Source organism: Larimichthys crocea, chromosome VI (assembly GCF_000972845.2).
Source record: "Larimichthys crocea isolate SSNF chromosome VI, L_crocea_2.0, whole genome shotgun sequence".
Lineage (NCBI taxonomy): Eukaryota > Metazoa > Chordata > Actinopteri > Sciaenidae > Larimichthys > Larimichthys crocea.
In genome coordinates, this window is record NC_040016.1 from 4,574,927 (window position 1) to 4,600,766 (window position 25,840).

Genomic DNA, 25,840 nt, shown 5'->3' on the forward strand with positions numbered 1-25,840 from the left:
ATCAGGCAAAATGGCGCCGACTGTTAATCAGTCTCATCCAGGTGTTTTTAATTAGCGCCGAGGCAGTGATGAGCTAACGTGGAGGCACTTTACAGCAGCAGCAAGGGGGAAACGTAAGTCTGAATACTTTACTTTTTTATCTCGTTGTCTTTAAATTTGGTTTAATTTTGGTCAGTGAAATATCAAACCAGGCAATGCAAGTTTCATAGAAACCATTGCGTTTACATCACTATATTTAACACTGAGCGTCTAGCAAGATGGCCGTTTTCTTCTGTTTTGGTCTCCCCCTTTTAGTGTTTGTAATATGTCATCATTTAATCGACGTCAGTCTGTCCATATTTGAAGCACATGATCTTGTTGTTTTACTAACGTGATTTTTTTTTTTTAAACAAATAAAAATTAAAGTCCTGTTGTGATCCAGTCCTACTCTCATTACACCAACGTATCTTACAGTCTAAGAAATGTTATCACCTTCAGATCAGTCTGAATGCTGCACATGTATTATGCCTATCAAAGAAAAGAGAAGCTGGTTTACTCCTTGACTTGTTTGTGTGTTGCGTTTCTTACACAGTCCTCCTTTGACAATCCCATTTTTACAAAAAGTCAGAAAGTCCTCAGCTCTGTGTAAACTGTTAGACTCACAGATATTGTGAAATACAGTCCCACATAATGGCCTGTGTGAGAACGGCAATGTGTATATATTCTGACCTTTAATCTGAATTTAAGTTTACTGGTACTGTACTGATTTTTTATTTTTTTATTATAATTATTGTTATTTTAGTGTCAGCAGGTTTGTGAGGGTCACTTCTTTGTTTTTTGTTTTTTTACAATGAGACAAACATCTTACTTTTAACCCATTTTTAACATTACCATTTAAACATGATGTTGAATAAGAAAGGTCGAAGCTTATTTGTATACCATGGAGTCTTTGACTTCTTTCTACAAAAACAGTAGATTTTAATATTGCCCCTCAGTAAGATCCGTCATCAATCCTTGGATTTTAATTGTTGTTGCCTACTCAAGTGATGTCAGTCGGCCTTTAGCTGTGAAACATGACACGATAACACTGCATCAGCTGACACACCAGTGTAAGATAACACACTGAGATATGTGGTGAACACTGAATAATGACCTCATTTGGGAAACTTTCCAGATTTTTGCTTTATGTCACATATTGTCCTCGACCTCTGACAAAGGCAACTGGTTTTTACAGTCTGAGTAGGTCAATAGAATCACAATACAACGATTAAAGGAAGAAAACATGGCAGCTTTCACTTGTTTCTTGTGTTTTATTTTCATTTTAGCTTGATGTCAACACTATATTTGAAATCAGATTTACTTGTGTTGGAAATTTTGACCACAAGCTCTAATGTGACAAATCTGCTCTTATTCATGAAACAGGCTCAACATTTTATGAACCAAGACTAGTCGTCTTTTCAGATAGAAATCTATATAATTCAGTGGGGCTAATTAGAATTTAGTTTGTGCTGCTCAAAGCTTTGAAAAAACTTAAATTTAAAATATTTAATTTCTATAAAATATTTCCAATAAAAATGTACTATCGCCATGTTTTCACAGGGATTATTTTTCAGTAGAAAGTAGTTTTAATTAAAAGTGTCCAGACTAACCAAAACCATCTGCGTGTCTTTAGACCCATAAGAGGTCAGTAAGAAAATAGGTTTATGTAAGTTTGTATTATAAACTAAAATCCTAAAAGCTCAAAAGTTTTTTTGTTTGTTTTTTAAATGGTTGATTGACCACAGAGAAAAAATATATAGAAAGGAATAATGGTAGTAGTAGTGGTTCTGTCATATTAAAAAGCTGTGTTTGTGATTACTATGCTGATGAAAGGATGAACTCATTGCTGCAGCACTGTTGCAGTATCTTAGTGTCTTGATAATTTTTCTTTTCTGCATTTATTGTGGGAGATGTGAGATCGACCACAAGCATTACCTCTGCATGACCTAATGTATAGCTATAGATATATACCTCTATATCTGAATCTGTAGTGTTTCCTTCACTCACTGTCATTCAGCGTTTGGAGAATATTTCACAGACTGCGCTGTCTTTCCTCATTTTTCTCCTCTGCTTTAGAAACCAAAAGTATTTTTCCCTTACTTCCTAGCTGTTTTTCATCTTTGGAGCTCCCTTAAGATGCTTTGTAAATAACTTTTATCTGAATTCTTTAAAAAAAAAATCTTATTTCATCACTAATTAGAACTCTTTGTACTTTGAAGCTTTAGGAGTACGGCCCTACTTCCATAGGGGAGGTCAGTGGGAGTGTTCATGGAGAATTACTCAATAAAGTTGACAGCTCACAAGTAGCTCAACCGTCATCAGCACAAAGTTCAGTGACCAAGTGGCGCAAGATATAGCAACAAGGGAGGGGAGCGCAATATTTAGTGAGGTTTAGTGGTAAAGACAGCTACTGTGGGAGTAACACTTCAGGAACAAAGAGACACACAGTCAGGACAACAGCCAGTGGAGCGTCACCGTTCTATAACTGTAAGATTATTTATGTTGTAGTATTTATTTATTTATTTATTTATTTATTTTCAGGAAGTGGGAAGAAAAGCTTTTACACAAATCTGCTTCTTGCTCCCTCTATAAGGCCTGCTAGTAATGTTACACTTTATTAGAGATGATGTGTGATGATGTCTTAAGTCTGATTCTACTTCCAATGGCAGGTGGATGTACTCTCAGATGGATTATGCTATGAAGTCCCTCAGCCTTCTTACTCCGTCTTCCCTCTCCAAGTAAGAGTACTTCTCTGTGAGTTGATCTAAAAATCACTGGTTAATAGTTGATAAGACTGTTTAACATTATGTATCTTTTCCCAGATGTGTGACAGCCAGCGTGTCAGCCAGCGCTTCCATGACCCAGCAGCTCCTGTTGGGTCGTGTTCCTCGGCCAAGGCCCTTCAGGGTCACAAACGCTGACCGCAGTGTGAAGAAGGGCATCATTGCAGACATGTTGGAAGACCTGATGAACAAGGTAAGGAGGGGAAGTGCAGTGTTGAAAGGGCTGAGGGAGGGAAGAATTGTGACGTAACTGAAGGTTGTTGACGATCGCATGGTGATACTGAGACTAAAGATACATAGTGAGACATCCTGGTGTGTATCGAGGATTAAAATGACCACAGACAGGCTGGCCTGTGACTCACTTATCACTGCATCATCTGTGAAGCTCATACACGTTTTATACGCATGCTGGTAAAAGTTCAGGAGACTAAGGTGTATATAATGCTCGATCTCTGTGTAATGGATCATATCATAATTATTTTCTAATAAGTACATATGTGCTCTTTCAGGCTAGTGACTCATTGAGTGTGCTGTGTGTCAGCGCTCTGATGCTGGATGAAGATGGCACAGGGGTGGACACAGAGGAGTTCTTCCAGACGCTGCCTGAAAACACTGTCTTCATGGTCCTGGAGAAGGGCGAGAAGTGGACCCCACATCCAGTATGATACTGTTTGACCTTGTTCACATCAACCACTAGGTGACACTGTTTAGCTATTAGCTGCTTGAGCTTGCACAGTGCCGCTTAACGTGTAGATGGTCCCACTTGCATTCAGCATTTGTTATGGCAGCGATGCTTTGATGTAGTAACTGAGCAGACAGGGAAATGTGTGCTACTTCAATGCCATAGCCATGGATATGGATGGTGCATGGGTCTGTAGGCCGAGGAATAATACACAGGAACAATACACTGACTATTCAGTGGAATTTAATCAGCAAATATTTTACCCTTCAAAATGAATGGGGAAGTAATATGTCAAGTTATTGTGCAAAGGCTTAGGCAGAACACCAGAGATGAGTTTCATCATTTTACATCATTTTTAGAAAAAAAAAAAAATCTAAGACTGGAGTTGAATACTAGTCAGACTGTGAGGTATCATCGGACTTGAGTGGTGTTCATCCAAAAACAATTAATTTCCATAGAAATTGATGTGAGTGATTTGCATCCTCCCACCTAAATGTCTACTCTCGTGATCTCACACTGACCTTGCTACACTGTCATCTGCCTTTCCCATCATCACTGGCATGAGCTGCTTAAGTCTGAAACCCAACTGTCTGCTGGTGGAGCTGGGTGCTGTCATTTGGCCCAGTTTACCAGCTGCAATCCCACCAACGAAATGTGTGTGTGAGCCAATTTGACCTGACCTGTGTTTCGCACACAGAACAGCCCGCCCAGAGATCAGCTCAGTGAGTGCGAGCCACGACATCGGACAGATGTGGCCAAACTGACTTTTGACCTGTACAAGAACAACCCCAAGGATTTCATCGGCTGCCTGAACGTGAAAGCAACCCTGTATGGTGTTTACTCTGTGTCCTATGACCTGCGCTGTTACGCTGCCAAAAATATGCTAAAGTGAGTGAAAGAATCTGCCAAATACCTGGAACCTTCTGATATTTTTATGCTTTAGTGTTTTATAAATAAATGTTTTCTCCATGTCAAATCATGACATTACTGAGGCAGTTGTTGGATTTCTAGTAATAGTTTAAATGTAGGTAGAGATAAAAAATTTAGCCATTTCGATGAAGATAAATTACCAAGTAGATCATCACACATCAACATCCACTAATAATTTGGTTTATCTTTTCATTTATTTTCTGCTGCTTTTTTGCTAAAATATTCAAGTGATAGTTTGGGTTATTTGAAGTGGGGTTGGTTGCTGTACTTATCCATAGTCAGTTTATTGCCTATAGTAGCGTGGCGGTCTGCATGTCCCAGTGGGCAAGCTGGTCTACAGCTTCCTCGAACTGTAGCCACTAATGTTAGTTTAGATCTGAATAATGTGTTAAAACACCAAAGTTACACAATAACCCTAACTAACCTATCGAGGCAGTGGTGGACAGGCAACCACCATGTTCAGTTTTTGTCATTGTCTTGATATTATGAATGCTTCCCATCGGAAAGGGTTGTTTGACAGCAAGGTAGACTTAGAACACATTTTGTCGCTTCCCCCGTCCACAGCAGTACATTGCTTAGCATCTGTCCTGGTCCTCCTGTCTCTCTTTCCAAACTGGGAGTGTGTCACCTGCTACTGCTACTTACTTCATACAGCCTCACTTCAAATAACCTCAACTGTCCCTTTTATTAAAGATTACAGTAGTTTGCACACAACCCTAATTTGTGAAGTCTTTTACTGTATATAATACCCATGTGGCAGAGTTGAAATAGTCAGATTGCAGGAGGACAGGCTCGATTTTACAAAGATTAATTTGGGAGGAGTTATGTCATTGCTGCTGAGATCTGCTGGTCTTTAGCTTAAGCACTAAGCTTCAGTCAGAGGAGATTACATTTTGCAGATTTGTCAAATATGAGACTTTTGCATTCCCACTGGATGCAAAGGGTTTGTTTCTTAGATTCAGTTAATGTGAGAAATGATGATCTGAGGTTGTGAATATTTCCTGTCAGTCTTTTTCTCGTCAGCTGGTGCTGGTCTGTCACACTTGTCTGTTTCTTTTTCTATGACAATTACTCAAGAAATGACGGGTAATTCTTTTTCTTTTTCCTGATTTTATTCTCATACATATGTATATGTACAATAATCAGATGGTGTGTCATTATTTGCTGTTGACAACTGTCTATCACTTTCTCTCCCTGTACTGTGCTTCCAGGGAGGCTCTGCGCTGGACCATCTTCTCCATGCAAGCCACAGGCCACATCCTGCTGGGCTCCTCCTGCTACATTGAGCAGCTGCTAGAGGATGAGGAGCAAGCGGAGAAGGGACTGATGCTGCCACAGGAAGGCAGGATCAGGCAGCTGCAGAGCATGCTGCTGGGAAAGATCACTCACTGATAATTGACTTGAGCCTGAAGAAAAAACAGATTAGATTTAGGACATAGTGTAGAAGTCACAGATGAAACAGGTGTGCTTGGCCTGTTATGTCACCTCCTGTGCGGACATTTCAGACACTCGTCTCACTTTCTTGCTCTGTTACATTTTTTTTGTGTGTGTTTACGTAGAAGCCGACGCTACAAGTTATTCCTCAGAAAGCACTTTTACTCACTGCTTTGTCACTTTTTCCTGTGGAGATGAATAAATAAAACTTTTATTTTTCTGTTCCTGAAAGTCTACATACAGTTGGTCCACTCGTTGATTTAGATGTTCAGTATCAGCCCATTAAGCTGGCTTTGTGTGTGTTGTTCCTGGTCATAGTCAGTGTAATTGGCAACAGGTCCAGCTGTCTCTCCCACGCTTCCCTAATTGTCCCCTGGCCTGTGCTGTCCTGTCAGCTGCAGCCTGCCTTTGCCTCAGAAAACCAGAGGAAGAGAGCGAAGGAAGAGCACGCAGCTGCAGGGGGTGAGGGGACGGAAGCAAACCATTATACAGAAAGAGAGAGAGAAGAGAAAGATGATGGTTTCAGCTGGCAGAAGAAGTACCACTTTTGCTATCTTGTTAAGGAAGGTGGCATCAAAAAGCTGCAGACAGATTGGAACCAAATTGGCTGTCTGATATTTCCTAAAGAAGATAAATGTCTGAAGTATGAATGCAGTAGGTCAAGAGTATGACTGCGCTCCAATATCCCTTGTTTTATCAGCTGCTGCTTTCTGCTCTTTTTGTCTCAATTTTCTGTCAGCGGAAAATGACAAGAAGAAATATTAATAGGTGGTCATTTCTCATTCAGTCCATGTTTACATGAAATATAACAAGTTAGATTAGTTTGCAAATGTATTGAGTGGTATGCGTGTTCAATGTAAGAATTTTTGTATTGGCAATATTAAATTATGTCATATAAATACATGTACTCTAGTTATACACCCACATGCACACACAACATAAACATGAACACCAGTCAAGTGACATTTCTTCGTCTGCACTAAAATGAGTCATGAGGTGCATGCTGACACTCCCTCATGCTTATATTTGTTTTGGTTAATGGTATTCCTAAATGACACTATTGACATGTATTGATTTGTTGTCATACAGTTGTCTGCATTTAAAGTGGTTTCTACAATATCAGCTCTGTTCAACGGGTTTGTTTTATTTGTCTTTTAACAGACTATAGGCACATGTTCCAAAATGCCAAACCAATGACCGCTGTTGTCTCGGTTGACCTTGAATTTTGACCCAAAATGCCAGCTTTACTGTAAAATATGTGTTTATTGGAGTGCACAGCCTTTGATCTAAATGTCAGGTCACCACAAAAAACAAACACAAAATTTGACCTAGCTGTCATTTGTTTTATAGAAATTAATTGACCGTTCCTAACAGGAACACAAGACAAAATGTTTTAAGATTTTTTTTTTTTTTTTTTTTTTTTTTTTTTTTTTTTTTTTTTTTACAAAAAGACAGGCATATATCCTAAATGACAAGGACTGCAAATGATCTACAGCTTGATGTCATATATTCTGCATTGGTTTAATTTTTTAAACATTTTACTGATGAAGCACTCCAATAACAACTTACTTATAACTTTTTATTATCAAAGGATCAAATTTGATGCAACAGAACCATATTGCATTTTCTGTTCTACACATTCTTCTTCCTTGTGTAACTGGGGGCCTTCATTTCCCACAATGCAATGTGACTATGGACTATTGGTCCTAATCTGTTACGCCATGGTCTGCTAATGTAGCCTGGAGTTTCTACCCTCAAGCAGACATGAGTAAAGGTCTGGTCAGCTCACTTCTTTCTAAATAGTTTTAACATTTTTTTTAGATTTTTTTTTGTTTGTTTGTTTTTTTGCAGCTCGCTTTTGAGTCACATAAACAACTTTTTAATATATGCAGCAGAACCTCCAAGAAACAGAGACACCCTCTATCATAATAATGGATGTTTGATTAAAAAAAAAATCGCACTGGACTTTTAAATTCTCCCACAAAGACAAAGACCACCATCACAAGTCTGGAGTTTTTAACCTTTGATGTGAATGACCTTGATAGTAGATCTGGTGCCTCCCTCTCCCTCTCTTCAGTCACTTGGAGTCATCCACAGTGCAGCGGCAGCAGCAGCTGTCCGTCCGTCGGTCCGTCCCACGGAGCTGTGTTGTTGTCAGTGGCCCCTGGTGGAGCTGCTGTTGCTGAGCATGTTCTCGGCTGCTCCACAGGACAGAAGCTACGCTTCCCACCAACACACAGGTTGCGGACATGGATAGCTGAGCGCACGGCTCCGATACAAGAGGTAAGCGGGCAGTTTTATTAATGAATCCATGTTTTATTTTTAAATCTATATTAACTCACACTATTTTGTGTAGCTGTTTATCTAATAAAGACATTTTAGAGTCAAATTGCGCAGCTTTGGCACGCGGTTGGCACGCAGGTAGCGTCGACTAATTCAGTCCAACAATGACTTAAATTGGCAATTAAAAAATACAGATGTTTTATTTTGTATGATAGTATCATACACTTAAATTTTCACACATCAAAACGCCTGTTTAACTTTTGGAAACGCCTTAGTTGAACTTTCACGCAGCGTTTTTGTAACCTAATTCGATCATTTCGTGTGGATGTGTAACAAGATCCTTATAAACTGATAACGCTGTGTTGATAGTGCACATTATATCCAACTTTATGTGTTTGATTGATACGAGCATCGTTCTGGCATTCACTCTGTGCAGTGCTTTGCGCACCGCCCTGCGCTGTTTGGAAATATCGATCTAGCAGAGGAATCTGGGTTTTATTAGAAACAACGGACTGCATGTGGGAGTAGGTGCTTGACACAGTTACGGGCTCTGAGGCTGTGTATTTCTCCCACGCTCCTGAGGGAGTCCTCACTGCTGTCCGCTGGAAACATCTCACCATGCATACAGAAGATCAAAGTATGTTTGTCTGTTTAGATATTGTGCGTGTTTGCAATGTTTTCCATGTGCGTTTTCTTGCGTGTGCCAAAAGCCAAGGAGTCAAACATGCCTTGAAATATCTTTAAAATGTCACAAACCTCTTGTACTCTCTTCTCACTGCCAGTCACAGTTTATTAGTCGCTGAATTGTGGAAATTCTAGGGAGAATACCTAAAATGCAATTAAAATAAAATAGTTAAACTACCTAATTATGAATGTATTTATTAGTTGAATTTACAACTAATAACTAATGGCTTAAATCATTTTAAACAAATATCTGGTTCCAGTTTTTCAGCTGATGTTTTTGGATGTTGGTTAGAAAACACAAGAAATTTATAGTCATGACCTTGGGTTCTTTGGTTTCCTTTGGAAACTTTTTTATGATTATTATTTGTTTATTTATATATTTTTTGACCAAATTAGTATTGAGAAAACAAAAGATAAATCTGTAATAATGAGTTAATGTTTCATTATCCATTAGAGCTTTGTCAGGTTGGACAATATGCTGCTCAGCTTTTCAGAAATGCAATCTTAGATTGAATAACTCAAATTTATATTCTCACACAATCCACGAGCTGTATCACACAGTTTCTCCCACAGATCTTTGTCACAAGCAACTGTTTATTTTTCCTTATGCCGTAGAATAAAACAACTAAAAGAGAGCTGTACAGAGGAACAAATAAAGAGAATAAAACAACTAAAAGAGAGCTGTACAGAGGAACAAATAAAGACTGTAAAAGTGAAACTAAATGCAGTAAGACACAGCAGGCGAGATGAGGAGTAAATGAGAAGGGAGGCTTCGGCTGTAAGAGTGTGGAGGTGGAGGAAAGCAAAGAGAAAAAGGGAGAAGTCTTGATGAAAGCTTTTGGGTCTGAGCTGTCTCTATGCCACGCCGTCCCCGTGTTCTGCTGTGGACGGCTTTGATTTGAACATGAAGGAGGGAAACCAAATCTTGCTGGACTCATGAAGACAGGAACTGTGTGTGTGTGTGTGTGTGTGTGTGTGTGTGTGTGTGTGTAAATACATCATCATCCCCTCTCGGTCTTGCAGCCGTCAGCTCACACACAAATGGAGAAATTGTCTTCTAATTGCCTCCTTCTGCAGTTAAGTAACTCAGAAAGTGGCTTTCCTTTCACCATTATGTTATCTGTCAGTTGCAACACACACCTCTTTCTTTCTTTCTTTCTTTCTTTCTTTCTTTCTTTCTTTCTTTCTTTCTTTCTTTCTTTCTCTTTTTTTTATCTTTCCCTCTGTTCTTTTCTCTGCTTCTTCTTCAAGCTAAGGTTTCCGATGGCAGGCTATTTCAGGTCCATATTTCTACTTGGCAATAAATAATTCAGGTAACAGGACAACACAAAGGCCCTCTTTGAGAGCCTGGATGCTTTGCTCAAACTTGAATGACCCATCTACCGTTTGGAGCGTCTGTCTGAATAATGGATCTGTTTCCTAATATCCAGTGTATTTTGGCAAACGACTGAAATTGAAATAGGTGCACTCTGTGCACCGTGTATGCAACTTATCTCTCAAATTTCTCCTCAGCCGTCATTTAAAGATAAATGCAAATTAAAGATGAGCCTCCTGAAGACTTAAAGCTCTCTCTGTATTTCTCCATATTTCATGCCATCCTCCTCATTTTCCTCCAGCTGCCCTTAAACTCCATTATGAAATGAGCCAAAATATTTATGACTTGGACAGAAATGATAATTGGATTTCTGCACAGAGAGTATGGCTGCAGCTCGAACAACAGCCGTAAAACCCCCCGGACAGGGGGTCAATAAACAAATCAGAGTGAAGCAGACCCCTGACCCTACATGTATCCTCGCTGTGTTAACACAGTGGTGAGGGTTGCGTGTTTGTATTTGTCTATGTAGATCATGTGACATACAGACATATTGGACATCAGCCAAACAACAGAATGTACATTGTGCACACTGCAACACAACAATTGAATGCAATAATGAAACAAGTCATGAACAATGCTCACATTATCTTAGAATAAACTGCAATTCAACACCACAAAATCTGAGACGTTACTACTATCGTCATCTTTATAGATACGCATCAAATGTAATTTAATCTCAAAGGTCCGCTTGTTAGCTTTTTTCTAGCTCTACATCACATGGTCTTTAAAGTTATGCATACAGCATATACCAGTCGACTGCACAATGAGGCACGTGCAAGCTCGTTTCACTGTTTTCATGTCCATAGCAATGTATAAAATTGGCATGTTTGCAGTATAGAACCATTTATTTACATCAACAATGTCCATGACACTTTACATGATGATACTAATCTTGAAAATGGTAAACATATCACTGTGGTAGTCTTCTTCACATTTGAAGTCATGCTGAAAGCGTTGGTATGTTATGTATTCAATCTATATCTGTTTTGCATTTCATGTGCTGGCAGAGAGAATAATCCCTAACATGTACAGTCCTGTAATATACTCCAGCGCTGCTTCACAACAGACTTTGATCCTCTCTGTATTCATCTTCAGCTACTAGACCACTTCTACTCAGCAGGTGTCCTGTTGTACAACTATGTTTGTGTGTGTGTGTGTGTGTGTCTGTCTGTTGTGTAGTAATGTGTTGCTGTGCTGGAGATGAGCAGTGGCCTGCAAGTGTTTTTGCTCTGATATGACATTGTATCTCCATCATGGTGCGGTGACTGGAGAGAGCGCTTGAATCACAGCTTGATGTCTCAGTAGGGAGTCTATTTACACTTGTGCACACACACATGTTGTTGGGTTTTTATTGTATAGAGGGAGTGTGGGCTACAAAGTCCTGCCTCTTTGCCTTGTCATTACTCACCCCCTCATGCTGCAGTCTCCCAGTCTTGAACGCTGCTTTGTCCTAGGTAATGTCATGACTAGTGATTGAATGATTGTATTTTTTGCGCAAAAGAAAGAATTATCAGACTCCTGAAGCTCTCCTATAGCAGTATAATGGGATTACAATCTAATCACATATACATTAAACTAAAATCTAATTACTAAATGTCTATCCTGATCATTTCTGTTCTTCTGTACTGCCACCACAGTGACGTCTGACTCTCTCAACAGCAGTCCATGACAGAAACTTCATACTTTCCCCACAGCTTCCCTCGGTTGAGTTGACGGTCTGATTAGATTTTCAGGCACCTTGATGCATAACTTTGCATCCTAATGAAGAAAAACTGATTTACTTCAAACTGCTATAACGCTGTGAAGACTTAAGATACAGAGTTGGTGTCAACATCCATGTGTGAAGAGAAATATGTGGGTATACTCACCCATAAATATGTTGTTAACAACCTTAATGACATGGGTTTTTAATATTTCAGTTATTAGCTCCTGATAAGAAGACATGTAAATAAAAAAAATTTTAACTTTAATTTGACTTTACTGTAGAAAATGTAATCTATTACTAGTTGTGTTTCTAATAGTGCAGCTCCAAGGATGTGGGTTAATCCACAAACAAAGGGTTTATAGACATGCAAATGTGGAGAGATGGTGGAGTTATGGGCCGCCACATAGCAGCACCGTAGGAGCAGTTATAGGTACCTCTGCAGTGCCCCTGAGGTGAACTGGCACCTCTCCGGCTCTGTTTTCATTAGTGTATAATTACCTAAAAATATGAGTCATCATGTTTATGTTACCTTAGAAAAAGCCTTTTATATCTACAGGATATAATACCTACAGAAAGAGAGGCGAGGGGTTTGCAAAAATCAGCTCCACCACTTGGTTCCCTTAAATTCTACACACTTTAAATTTCTTACAATTATTCATGTCATTCTCTGGGTGAACTGTAATAACTTCTCATCTAGCGGGGTCATCTAGGCTCAACCTTTAAATTTGTTCAATGCTATATACCAGCAAAACTAACGACATGCTCGTCAGCCTCAGTTATACTTTGCACTGCTCATAAGTAAATGTTAATGTTACTGAACACCTGCTACTGGTACCTGCTATGTCAGCATGTATCATTCATAACTTTAGCATTCGTCTTAAAGGTTTAGTTGGTAGGATTTGTTTGTGCCATCTAGCAGTATATCTACTGATTGCAACCCCCTTGCCTCACCCTCTCCTTCCTAGTCTGAAGGAGAAACTACAGTGGAAGTAACGCGCGAAAAACAGAGATTAGTTTGTCCATTCTGGGCTACTGCAGGAACATTTTTGGTTCAACATGGACCCACGCTGTCTGTAGATATGACAGATATGGATGTAATATAAATATAGATATAATAACTTATATCTTTTGCACTGGGCATTTAAAGCACTCCTGTGCCTACCTACAGTCTCACAGTCAGCATGGCTGCTGTACTTACTACACAGTTAATCACTTTTTTTAAAAACAGAATACATTTTTAAAGTAACTTTTTTACATAATTATTACTCAGTGTTTGAGTATCATATCCAACACACATTACTATATTTGATTTAGTTTTGATCTTTCTGTTGACAAAAATGTAATGTTCCACAGTATTCTTATAGGACAGCTACATTAAAATGTATTTCCCATTTCTATTCGTGTACTTTTATTCTGCACTCCTGTCTTCCCACCATGTGTCATTTTGACAACCTGTTACATCAGCGCGTCTCACAGGAATAGCAAGATTATATTCTCTGCCATTCATCTTTTTAATCTTTGTGCTTCTGCTTCTGGGAAATGCTGATGTGACAATAGATGTTCAATTATAGATTCTATACTGTCTCTTGTCACATAAGTCTCTGGAGGGGAGAAGGTTGTCGAGCGTCACTTTTCGTATGTGTATAAAGTGTTTGCTCTGAATGTGGTGCGCCAGTTTGTGAATTAACCCCCCTGCTGTGCCTTTTATGCGCAGTTAAAGGGAAAAAAATATCCATTATAATATGAGTCTCTGGTGTTAAAGAGTTGTTTTGTGATGAAGTGTAATTAAAATTTTATTGCACTTTTCCTCAACCTGCATTGATTTCTTATGTTACCAGGAATCACTTTCTAAAACTCCGGGGGCCCGGGCCTAAATTGTTGCATTTGAGTCTGATTATTTAGGAGAAACCAAGAGTGTAAGCAAATTTGAAATTGGTGTTCCACTTTATAGAGTATTTGTTGAGGTGTGGGTGTTGAATGGTGCTGTGTGCTTTTTAAGTGTCTTAGCAAAACATAATTTACTTGAGATTTAACTTTCAACTTTATCATCTGGAAGAACGCTGGCATCAAACAACAAAACACTCATCCATAAACACGGTGGCATAAGAAACAACCTACTAAATCATGTAAATCTATACATATAAATGAGAGCAAACAAAAAGATAAAAAATAAAGGATTAGGATTAGGACATGACGATATGTTGAGTGCTATGTGGAATTAAATGAACGTGTTTACATATTGCATATTTGTAGATTTTTGCATTTTGTACTGAAAATATCAGGCATCAACTGATAGCCAGATATGACCAGGAATAAGATCAGTGTATTATTGAATAAACAAATAAAATGCAAAAGGTATATATATCTATATATGTATAGATGATATCTAGTGTGTGTGTGTGTGTGTGCGTGTATGTGTGTGTGTGTGTGTGTGTGTGTGTGTGTGTGTGTATGTATATGTATGTATATGTATGTATATGTATGTATGTATGTACGTATAATGGTACAAAAACCCAACTTTAACCCAACTTTACCACCCCGTTTAGTCTTTATTATCATATTTTTTATCATATTTATCATATTTACCATATATGAGAGTGATGTTCTCATGAAGTGTCTTTCCCAAACTGCAAACTAATTAGAAGACTTGACATAATGAGACTTCTTGGTTCTTGACATCCTCACCCGATATTCAGTTTTCTATGAAAGTGTCTTATTACTCTCCCATTCAACCTCATTACATTGTCAGCGGGCAAAGGGAGAAGGTGTTGTTCAGATAGTGTTACCACTGATTAAATGCATCACCTTGATGTGACATATGCCTGGTCCTCAGTATGTCAGGGTCTAAGTGAGATTATTGCCTTCTGCAAAGCTAGAAAATCGTCTCTCACACACACACACACACACACACACACAGTCACCCGGTACACTCCCTGGTGAGCATCTTCCACCTCCAGGCGACTTAATTAGGAAGCCATCTTAAGAAATGCACCTGGCTTCGCGCTTGCCTGCCTGACTCACAGCTAGTTATCGGCAGTGGTGCTGCTGCTTTCTGACAGGGTTTCATCTGGATTCGGAAATGAATGGTGCTTTACAGGGTCTAAACCAACCCTGAGGTCGCCAGGGTTGTTCAAAGAGAGAGACATTTTTTTCAAAAAACGAGCTTGTGTATAAAGATCAGTGTGACACAGCACAGGGTCAGACATGTGGCACTTTGTGTCAAAGCAGGGTCACACTTTGGCTTCACATAAAAAAAGCTTTTCACAACTCAGCCATGTCGTTTTAAAGAGAGATTGAACAGTGCAACATACAGAAAACCAATGTAACTGTATAGTTTCAAGATGCATGCCTTTTCAAAATATAATGTATAAAAAAATCACAAACTTCCTAAAAGTAGAGCATACAAACTCAGAAGCACAGCTTAATAATTCATCCCTATATTGCAGGAAAAGGTGTGTGTATGATATAGACTTCTATTCTCCATCAGCTGCTGTACCAGATTGCTTTCCTGCTGCAATTTTAGGATTGGAAATATCCATCCACCTGCTAAGCGTCTAACCTGTGCAGCCATCATGCAGCTTTTCACTCAGGCAATCATGAGCCGAGTCTTTTGGGACTAAAGCGGTCTGTTGGGGACCGGAGGAAACCAGGAAACCAGTAGCAGTTAGGAGAAGACTGATGTAAGGCTGAAAAAAATAATGCCACCTCTGCACCCTGGGACATCTTGTTTACCAGTGCTGCTGTCTCGCTCTTCCTTTTTACTTCCTTCCTTTACACTTTCTTTAATCTGCCTCAGCACTCCAGCAGGCGTTTCAGATATTCCAGATGATGCATGCCCCTTTTTAAACAAGAATCTACAACTTCCCTACATTTTCATTTCTCCCTAGCCTCCATCCAACCCCCATGCCCCTCTTTTGCACCGTTATCTTCACTCTCCCCCAATTCCACCCTGTGGTGCCAATCAGACAGTGTGCTCACGATCGGACCGGCTGCAGACTTCCAACATGACTCAAGAGGCTGCAGGGCTGTGCTCACGCACACCTTCATTTCTTCACTGACTGTTTTTCTGACCCCTGTTTTCCCCCCTTACTTTCCCGAGAGTCTCCTCACATTTCCCATGAGATATGAGAACAGTTCTAAACTAAACCATAAATCTACATCTGCCAACCACTTCCTCACTAACTTAGGCAGTGCTGTAGAAACTCACCCCTTGTTTCCATAAAGTCTATACTTTGCTTACAGTACTGGAAATAGTTTAAAGAAGAGTGCTGTTGATCTTAGGGGACTTCCATGTCCTCCCACATCCTGCTGTTTACAATGCCCAGGGAGAACAGGGACACATGAAAGTCAACAAGCAGCGAGCAGACATTGTATTATGGATTATTAGAAGCAATATTGAATATATCCGTAGCAGAAGGTCATTGCGCTGTCCTGTTAAAGTGTTGACTCAGGGCTCAACAGACCAATGAGAGTGCAGCAGTGGTATATGGACTCACATTGTTCAGTGGTAATGTGGCAGGTTTCAAGATCTCTATTTTGTAGTTGAGAGATGTTTTAACTCTACTACTCTACCATCTCCCTGTCACCAGAGAGCTCGGTAACACACTCATCAATACTATGGCACCTGTGTCCCCATTAATCTAGACCCTTATAGTGTGGTTGCCATGGGAACAGAAACTGGGGAAAAAATGACCCCATCACTCAACTGGATGTCTTGGTGCCAGAGTGAAGTTGCGCAGAGGTTGATAGTTGAGAGTTGATTTGTTGAGATGTTTGTTTGCTGTGCTCTACAGCATTTAAACACAGTGTTGATGACGAGGGTCTCACCTCTTGATGAATTTAGGAAGCTGTGATTTTAATCGTTCAATTGATTTCCCACAGGCGCAATCAGTAGCCACTAGTCTAGTAGTCTAATCAAGGATGAGCAACTGTGTAATACACATTGCCTTTAATCTTGTGGTTGTCAATACCGCTGCTGAGATACTATCTGTGTGCAAACCAGTGTCTACATACTGAGTCTCAGCTACAATAGAAAGTAATAACAAAAGTCGATGACCTGCGAGCTGCAGCTTTGAATGGGAGCAGCTAGCACTAGTCTCGACTGACTGGTCAGATCCAGATATTGAAGTGTAGTCAGTACTTGTAAATTGGATAGAGTGAGTGTTTTTGTTCTCTGTGTAATGCCCTTTATATTATACTGAAGAAAGAAAAAGGCCCCTCCACAAATTCAACACAAAACAATGAATTGCATGAGCATCTCCATCCTCTATGAATTCCAAATGTATCCTTTACAAAACTGGATGAAAACTAAATATAAGTTATTGTTTTCTGAGGTGTATGCATCAGTATTTGTTCTGAATTGAAACTGACAACAGAAAATGTTCTTCAAAAGTTATGTGATTGAAAATTGAAACTGCAATTTTTTTTCCAACAAAAACACTAAATGTACCTTTAACAAGAAACAGAGGACTGATTTTCTAAATTTCAACTGGCACAACATCATGAAGACTACAAGTTATTTTAGAGGCAGGATGATTGTCCTAAAAAACAAAACACTGTATGGACAAAAATAATCCCTGTCAATCATCACCCACTGGAAGTGTGTGGTGGTTTCTGTAGCTACAGAGGCCTTCTTCTTCTTCTGCCTGTATTTTCTTATGTTGCTGTATTCAGGATGTTTCTATGTGGCAACATTTCAGCCAATAAGCACATAGGGTGAGCTTCGACCATGCATGCATCCAAAAGGACCTTCAGGTGTCATTGAGCTAACAAACTAATCTAAAAACATATATATATATTATATATATATATATATATAGATATATATATATAAAATATATATATATATATATATATATTATATATATATATATATATATATATATATATATATATATTGGCCTTTTATTGAAGTGCACTTGAAGAGTGACAGGAATGTGGGGAGAGAGAGAGATGGGGAATGACATGCAGGAAAGAGCCACAGGTCAGATTCTAACCCTGGGCCTCTGCGGCAAAGACTGAGCCTTTGTACATGGGCCGGATGCTCTACCAACTGAGCTAAATAACACCCTGCTGAGAATAATGTTTGTTTATGTTTGTGCATTGCATATAAACCTAGAGCTGGAAGGCGATTAGCTAGTTAGCCCAGGTATTGTAAAACCTCAAAAGAATAGCTACAACTAGAAAATTTCAAAAGAAATTTTGAGTGTGCGTGACTCTGGCCCGTGACTCTCCCCCATACATCATTGACACTGTTGAGTTTACAGAAACCTCAAAAGAATAGCTACAATTAACGCGTTGTCTAATTTTTTATTTTAATTGCAAATTTGATACATTTGTACCTTTGGTTCATTCTGCAGCTGTTCCTTCCACAGTGGCTATATTTTAGTGAAATAAATCTGTGAAGTGAATTAAGTTAAGTAGTCATCAGTTTAGCCGTAACTTTCCAACACTTAATAAATATATTCCTTTGGCAGTATTTTAAATAAATCATATGGTCCACTACAGCCAGCAGAGAAGAGATCATAACCAATTTAGTGTAAGTCGCTGAACATGTTGTTTTTACTGATCCACTGAGAGGGCAGTTGATTGCCTGTGGGTGTGATTACTTAGCTTCATTGAATTTGCTCATTCCCCTGAGCTCCAGTACACAATAGTGATGGCCTATTGTGGCTGTGCCTGTGGTTCTGACAGCCGGGCAGCAGGTCTCAGGCTGTGGCTCAGCCAAAATTGTAATCAGAGACACTGAAAGGAGACAGCTTGAAGGTTGGATTGATGCATAATGCAGCACCTGTTCAATCTGCAGATGCTGGGGTTCATGCATAGATAGGTAGGTAGGTAGGTAGGTAGGTAGGTAGGTAGGTAGGTAGGTAGGTAGGTAGGTAGGTAGATAGATAGATAGATAGATAGATAGATAGATAGATAGATAGATAGATAGATAGATAGATAGATAGATAGATAGATAGATAGATAGATGTCTGACGTGCGATGAGACAGAAAATGTGGTTTGATTATCTCCTCCACGCTTAATTTCTCTTCTGTCTCGATTGTGTTCCTCTCTCCGCAGCGCTGTCACCAAGCTGTTATTCATCCCTGCATCATGGAGGCTCAACCTGGTGCATCATGGGAGCTCATCAACGGTGTGACAGACGCAATATATGAGGGCTGAGAGGTCGTAATGGAGACTGACAGCTACACCTCAGGCCCAACCACCCCTGACTGGGTTGGGACAGTGGCAAGCCTGGAGGGAATGGGAGTCCTTCAGGAGCAGGGAGGAGGGGTGTCGTCCAGCAGCCCCACGTCCTGGTACATGCCCTACTCGCTGGGCTTCCAGGTGTCGCTGACCGCCTTCCTTATGCTGGAGCTGGTGTTGGGTTTCAGCAGCAACCTAACAGTGCTGGTGCTTTACTGCTCTCAGTCCAACTTAGTGGATTCAGTGAGCAATATGGTGACTGTCAATCTGCATGTGCTGGATGTGGCGGTGTGTGTGCTGTGTCTGCCCCTCACTCTGGTGGTTGTACTTTTGCCTCCAGGACCAAACCTGGCCATGCTCTGCTGCTTCCACGAGGCCTGTGTCACCTTTGCCAGCATAGCCACGGCCATCAACGTCCTGGTTATCAGCTTGGACCGATATGACATCTCAGTGCGGCCGGCTAACAGGCTGCTGACGACACGTAGAGCATCGCTGCTTCTGGCTGCTGTTTGGGTCACCTCGGTGGCTGTGTTTTTTATCCCGTTCTTGGAGGTTCAGTGGTCTAGTAGTGATGAAGCAGAGGAAAGAGCACAGGTAACACCCTTGTTGTTGTCCGCACATAGTATCAGTGCTACAGTGATACCAGCATGGCATAACCGGACACTGCTGTGTGTTGGAGGGCAGGGCTACCACACAGGCCTGGGTATGTATTACCATCTTATCCTGCAGGTACCCATCTTCTTCACCACTGTGGCAGTCATGCTGTTCACCTACTCCAGAATACTGAGGGCTTTAAACATCCGTATTGGCTCCCACATGAAGAAGAGCCAGCGGTTCAGGGGCCCCTCCTATAGGGGGCACCACAAGAAACAGAGAAAAAAGAAGGCAGGGGGCAGAATAAATGATGGTGGGGAGGTAGGAGGGGAGCAGTGCACCACAGATGGTACCAAACAGCTCAGCCACCCTCCCCTCATCTCTTCTCCTTCCCCCACCCCCACAGCTACCTCCCCACCTGCCCTATCCTCTTCCGCTCCGCTCGTCACCTCTGACGTGAGCGCTGCGACCCCAATGCCTACCACTATGGGTGTCCAGGCCTCTGTGTCAGCCATCATTGCCCTGAGGCGGGCAGTGCGGCGACACAGAGATCGGCGCGAACGTCAGAGGCGGGTGTTCAGGATGTCACTTATCATTATCACCACCTTCATGGGCTGTTGGGCTCCCCTCTCCATGACCAATTTGCTAATCCTGGGCATAGGCCCCAGTGATGCCCTGGTCAGCCTACGCCTCTGGTTTTTGGCCTTGGCCTACGGCACCACCGTCTCCCACCCTCTGCTATACGCCTTCACCCGACAAAAGCTGCGCCGTGCCCTCCGTGCAAAGGTTAAGAAGAGGGTGGTGTCCCTGCTCCAGGTAGACCCTTCACCAGGTGGCACCGTCATACACAACTCCTGGGTGGAGAACAGAAAAACCAGCCGGCAGGTGCGGCTGGAAGCAAGCGAAGGTACTGACCGCTGCCTGGCAGAGGTCCTGTGAGACTGACAAACATCAGCCCGTCTCTTATAATTAAAAACCAGAATACAGTCACAGGTGTTTTCCATTATAAAACTCACTGGTGCGTGAGTCAGTGTAAGAAATGTGAAAAACACATTTCCACCCCTGGGAGATCCACCAGCACTAAGCCCATGCTAAACACAGCTAACATTCACCTCAGGCAGTAGTGGGAGCAGATGCTGTCATCAGTGTGGTGCGCAAAGCTTCTGCAGCTGAAGGAAATCATACAACAACAAACACAGAATTGTATATAATTTGCACTCTGTCAAATAGTGAAGTCTGTTTACATATGGAGTTGTATGATAGAGCGTTCTCTTAGTAGTGCTTACCCAACTGCTACTAAAGAATGTATTGAGCCAGCAGATGATGTGATCTGCCACCCACTCAAACGCTCCAAGGCAGCTTTAAAATGTTCAAACACATAAATATTAGAAAGAAAAAAAAAGAAAAGAAGAAAAGAAAAAAAAAATCCTTAAATGTATTTAATATCGTCTCTGCCTTAATTCTGCTCTGTAGGTTTGGTTGCTTTTTGAACCAAAAGGGGAACATGTTTGTGATCATAATTGTTAGACACAGTGGATACTTCACATGAAATATGGTGATGAGATGTAAATGTGTCAGGGTTGAAGTCCACACAAAAGAGGAACATGTCAGAGAAAAATTACAGGCTAGTGATAAATATTAAATACAGTTTTTCTTTATCGTAAGTAGTTATTCAGTGTTACAGTGTTTATATAAAATCTTGCAAAGCTCCTTCATGTAAATGCAACTCATTTTCTCAGCAATTTGTCTAAAATGGTGTAATATCTTATTGGTGTTTTGCATATACTGCTGGGAAAAGGTGAGCACATTGTTTAGAGTAGTTTGACATTTTGGGAAATAGGCTGATTTATGTTCAGTTACAGAAAATTCTGATGGTTGTGCGATAAATATGAAGTCACAGCCAGCAGCTGGTTAGCTTAGCATAAAGACCAGAAAAAGAGGGAAACAGCTTGATTAAAAAAAAAAGGAAAAAAAAGAAAACTCCTGCTTTTCACCTCTGTTTTTCTACAGATTAAACAAATGTGATGTAACATGTTACCCTTGAATGAGTATGGGTAGCTGTTTCTTAATATTTCTGAAACTTTATGCTAAAATAAGCTAACTAGCTGCTAACTACAGTGCCATATTTAGCACAGTCTACGGATATGAGAGTGCTCTCAAACTTTTCTAACCTTCAGCAAGAAAGTAAATTAACGTCTTTCCCAAAATGTTTAACTAGTCCTTTAAAGGTCTGGTGTGTAGGATTGGGGGCTACTATTTTTAGAATAAGGCAGGCATGGAAAATAATATTCACAACTATGTGAAAAACACCTGAAAATAAGATTCTTTTTATTTTTGTTACTTTTATATCTACAGCGGGGGAGGGTCCTCTTTCACAGAGGCCGCCATGTTGAAACGCCATGTTTCTACAGTAGCCCAGAACAGACAAACTAAGCACTGACTCTAGACCGAGCCTTTCAAGTGTTGTTTCTCCTTTGATGATGTGAGAAGATGGCAATGCAGTGGTTACACCACTGGATGCAATTAAATCCTACATACTGGACCTTTAAGTAGTAAAAATGTGAATATATTTTGTGATTATTATTAAATTTTGATTTATGGGTAAAGTCAGCTGGATGTGCTGAGGCAGCTAACTGTAAGATGGATGCTAGCTGACGGACACAGTTAACAGGAAAACCTTTTAATATAATGCAGTCCAGTGTGTCACCAAAAACTACAATCTGAAAAATAACCATTCAGTTGAGCCCCATTAAAAATAGTATTTATCACAGATCTATTGTTTTGGATTGCATTATATTTTAGGTGTGGTTCACTTGGGGGTTTGGGCATGCTAAAAATACGCACTTCTCTTTTTAAAATAATGTGTACATACTGTAAATACTGACAAGCTCTAGATTTATTACATGTGAACAATCTACAGTCACTTGGTCTGTATGCGGTTATTACAAGCAGACTTTTAGAGGAGCGTTTCAGTTGCAGCTGGCTCGTCTCTGTGTCAGCACCCAGACAACTGGTCCCACGGGTCAACTCAGCCAGCAAACACGAGAGAGTGAATGTCACTACAGACGAGCTCTGACGCATTGGTGGGATTATAACAGGACTAGTGATTGCTGTTGATTTATGTGTTCACTGCACTGATGCTGTACTCACACTGGGACGCATTTCAGAGGCCATGTGATATACATATGAACATAAACATCACTGATGCGTTCTTGAATGTAAACTCATTATACTGTATGTACACCAAGAATATGCTATCTTTATAGGTTTCTCCTCATGGTGTTGTTTTTATGTGAATGTATCACCATGCAATGTTGAATAAATATGGAAAAAATGAGGTGTGGATTTGTCACCTTTGTCTGTATGAATATATGTAAGATGTGTAAGATATCTGTAAGGTGAGTTTGTTGAAAGCCAGAGAGATACTGAAATATAAAAAAATACTTCCCAGCAATAGACCCGGGGCCAGGGCTTCCCTTTATCTGGCTTAAAAGCCCTGGCCTGGGGGTTTTCATAACTATCATTTTTCTGATTCATAATTTGACATGAGTTAACCCTCTGTGAGGGGAACAGCATGAGGACAATGTACAGCACTGTCCATATAGCTCACATGATGATTGTACCTCGAGGAGACACACAGTCATGTCCTGCTATAGGATAAAGAACACAAAGTCTTCCTGGACGCAACCACACACAAAAATATGATCCTTCATTGTCTTGTGCTGTGTTGTGTATGATATACTGTTTCTGCACTTATAACTATCAGAAAGCAGCCAATAATATATTGAGTAGGTGGTGCAATTTGTTTGTGTTAATTTGGCATGGTGAAATCAAACTGCTTGCTGCTGAAAAACATCTTTTACTGTATCTGTGGGTATCACGTCCAGCATGGGTGTCCTCTGTAGGCACTGAGCACCCACAGTACCTGGCACTGCTGGCAGTGTTCATATCATGAACCTGTGAGCTTTACTGTACGCATGGGTTGAAAAGCTGCCAGCATGTTTGAAAACTTGCGTGGGCTTTGTATTGCGTGGGAGGGTGGCGCTTCAGACCTCTGCAGTATGGGGAAAAGGTCATCTATGTGGGATGAAGCCTGCAGGACAAAGTCATCCTGCAACACTTAAATCTAACGAAAACAATCTAATCTGATACTACTTTCAATTACTTTCGTATTTTAATAGCCTGTAATTGTTACAACATTTAAAGCTGAAGCACAGTTCATAAAAAACATCCAGAGACATCCATTTATCGATATGTAATCTAACTCAAGGGGGACATCTGTTGTTATTAGTCGTCATTACATCCCTTGGAAGTCCACGCCGAAATAGCTCAGTTGGGAGAGCGTTAGACTGAAGATCTAAAGGTCCCTGGTTCGATCCCGGGTTTCGGCAGAGCGGGAGGTCCCCTTTTGAAAATATTACATTGTCATGTTTTTCATCTTACCATGGTTCTACAATCAGTGCAAAGACTTGCTTGTTTTAAGACTCAGATCCAGTCGGTAAATACCAAATACAAGCTTCTACAATATACGTGGTTAATGCGCACTTATCTTACACCTTGCAGATTGAATCATATATACAGTACCCTAATGTACCTGATATTTGTGTGAAATGTAGAGAAGAAAAAGGTACACTAATTCATTGTTTATGGGAATGCTTAAAGATACACCAATTCTGGAAAAGTGTATTACATTGTATCGAGCTCATAGCTGGAAGGGAAGTTCCATTGCAAGCCAAAATATTTACTGGGAATATATCCAGAAAACTTTGTTGTGTCTCAGCAGCATTCACTGCTCATTGACTTTGGACTCTTACAAGCCAGGAGGATAAACACCAGCAGTTATGTCCTTAGAGGTTCAAATGCTTCGTTATGTCAACCAAAAAAAGCCAAATCTTCCAGCCATACAGTATCTGACAATCAAGAGGAGAAGGTGGGAGTCGGTGATGAGAGAACAGCTAAGTCGAAAGTTGTGAGGACCCACGTGCAGTCAGTCTTACTGACTGCATCCTGTCGCAGGCATTACGAGATAAGCACAAGATGTAGGAGGAGTTCATGTGAGGTTTTTGCTGAAAGGAACTAGTTTTACAAGAGTTTAAAGAAATGGTGCACTAAGCAAAAAACGCTTTAAAGCTTACACTCACTCAAGCAAACAGTCACAACTCCGCAACAGTCAATGGTAAAACATAAATCACATGATGTTCAAAGCTGAAAATTCTGAAGCCCTGCGAACACAAAACACATGAAGATGAAGAACCACATGGAGATTATGCTTGTTGTTAATGTAAGGACATTTGCCTGCAGACATTGAATTTACTGATATGACATTTGGATAAAAGCTACCATTGCTATCAGAGATGAAGTACAAATCTATTAATCAGAATCAGAGTCAGGTTTATTGCCAAGTAGGTTTTCACATATAAGGATTCTCTTTGGTGAATAGTGCATAAAAATAAATAAATAAATAAAAAGTAATGCCCCTGGTTAATGGTGGTCCTATAAATTATATCCTGAAAGATTTGCAGCATTCATTCCAATGTTTAGGATTGTGAAGTATATGAACCGATTAAAACACAACAAAATACTTTTAAAGCTTTGAAACTTTAGAAGTTGTAATTGATTGGCACAAAATTTGAAATAAAATAGACAAATGTGTACATAAGCAATAAAAGACTTCAGATAAAGATGTGAATATGTCCCTGTGCAGGAACAAATACTCTTTTGCATTCTTTGCATGGCTTACTTGTGTATAGTAGTCTGATGATTATATAAGAGGAAAGCATTTTTAAAGCTGAATGGTAAAAGGGTACATGTAGTACAGAAAAACAAGCGGGAAACCCCCACCGTGAGGCAAACAGCATGATGATGATGTATAGCACTGTACTTCAGAGGCTCCTATGAAGATACATTAGCCGAGGGGACACTGAGCAGGCTCTGACCTCTCTGTGCTCTTCTAAACAATATCTTTGGAGTGAATCTAGACACCAAACAGTTGTTATGATGAGCGATATCACTCTTGGAATTACTCCAGCCCAGACTGCTAGTCCTTTCAGTGGTTTGTCAAAATGTCTACAAATATAATTATCTGCCCTTAATTCAGCATCTGCCACACATGCTGCATCATCTGACCTCCTCCATCATGGACTCCTGCTCCGTTGCCATC

The 25,840-nt window shown here is 40.3% G+C and overlaps 2 protein-coding genes and 1 non-coding gene across 4 annotated transcripts; all 3 read left to right on the forward strand.

Annotated features, from left to right (window-relative positions):
- The first annotated feature begins 4 nt into the window (after positions 1–4).
- cidec (cell death inducing DFFA like effector c) lies at positions 5–6,216 on the forward strand. 2 transcript variants are annotated; one of them, XM_027279809.1, is made up of 6 exons: positions 5–113; positions 2,688–2,756; positions 2,841–2,994; positions 3,311–3,460; positions 4,181–4,371; positions 5,625–6,083. In XM_027279809.1, exons 2-6 carry the CDS (start codon positions 2,692–2,694, stop codon positions 5,803–5,805), a joined length of 741 nt encoding a protein of 246 aa, XP_027135610.1. In that variant the 5' UTR covers positions 5–113; positions 2,688–2,691; the 3' UTR covers positions 5,806–6,083. The 2 variants fall into 2 exon arrangements, with proteins under 2 accessions (XP_027135610.1, XP_027135609.1); XM_027279808.1 differs by lacking the exon at positions 5–113 and adding an exon at positions 2,349–2,505 and having other exon boundaries at positions 5,625–6,216.
- A 1,647-nt stretch (positions 6,217–7,863) lies between these two features.
- Positions 7,864–23,002, forward strand: LOC104933020 (G-protein coupled receptor 22). The gene is made up of 2 exons (XM_019255816.2): positions 7,864–8,130; positions 18,961–23,002. The coding sequence occupies exon 2, from the start codon at positions 19,072–19,074 to the stop codon at positions 20,617–20,619; it is 1,548 nt and encodes a 515-aa protein (XP_019111361.1). The 5' UTR covers positions 7,864–8,130; positions 18,961–19,071; the 3' UTR covers positions 20,620–23,002.
- A 996-nt stretch (positions 23,003–23,998) lies between these two features.
- On the forward strand, positions 23,999–24,071 carry trnaf-gaa (transfer RNA phenylalanine (anticodon GAA)). The gene has a single exon. It is a non-coding gene; the product is annotated as a tRNA-Phe (tRNA).
- Positions 24,072–25,840: the final 1,769 nt, after the last annotated feature.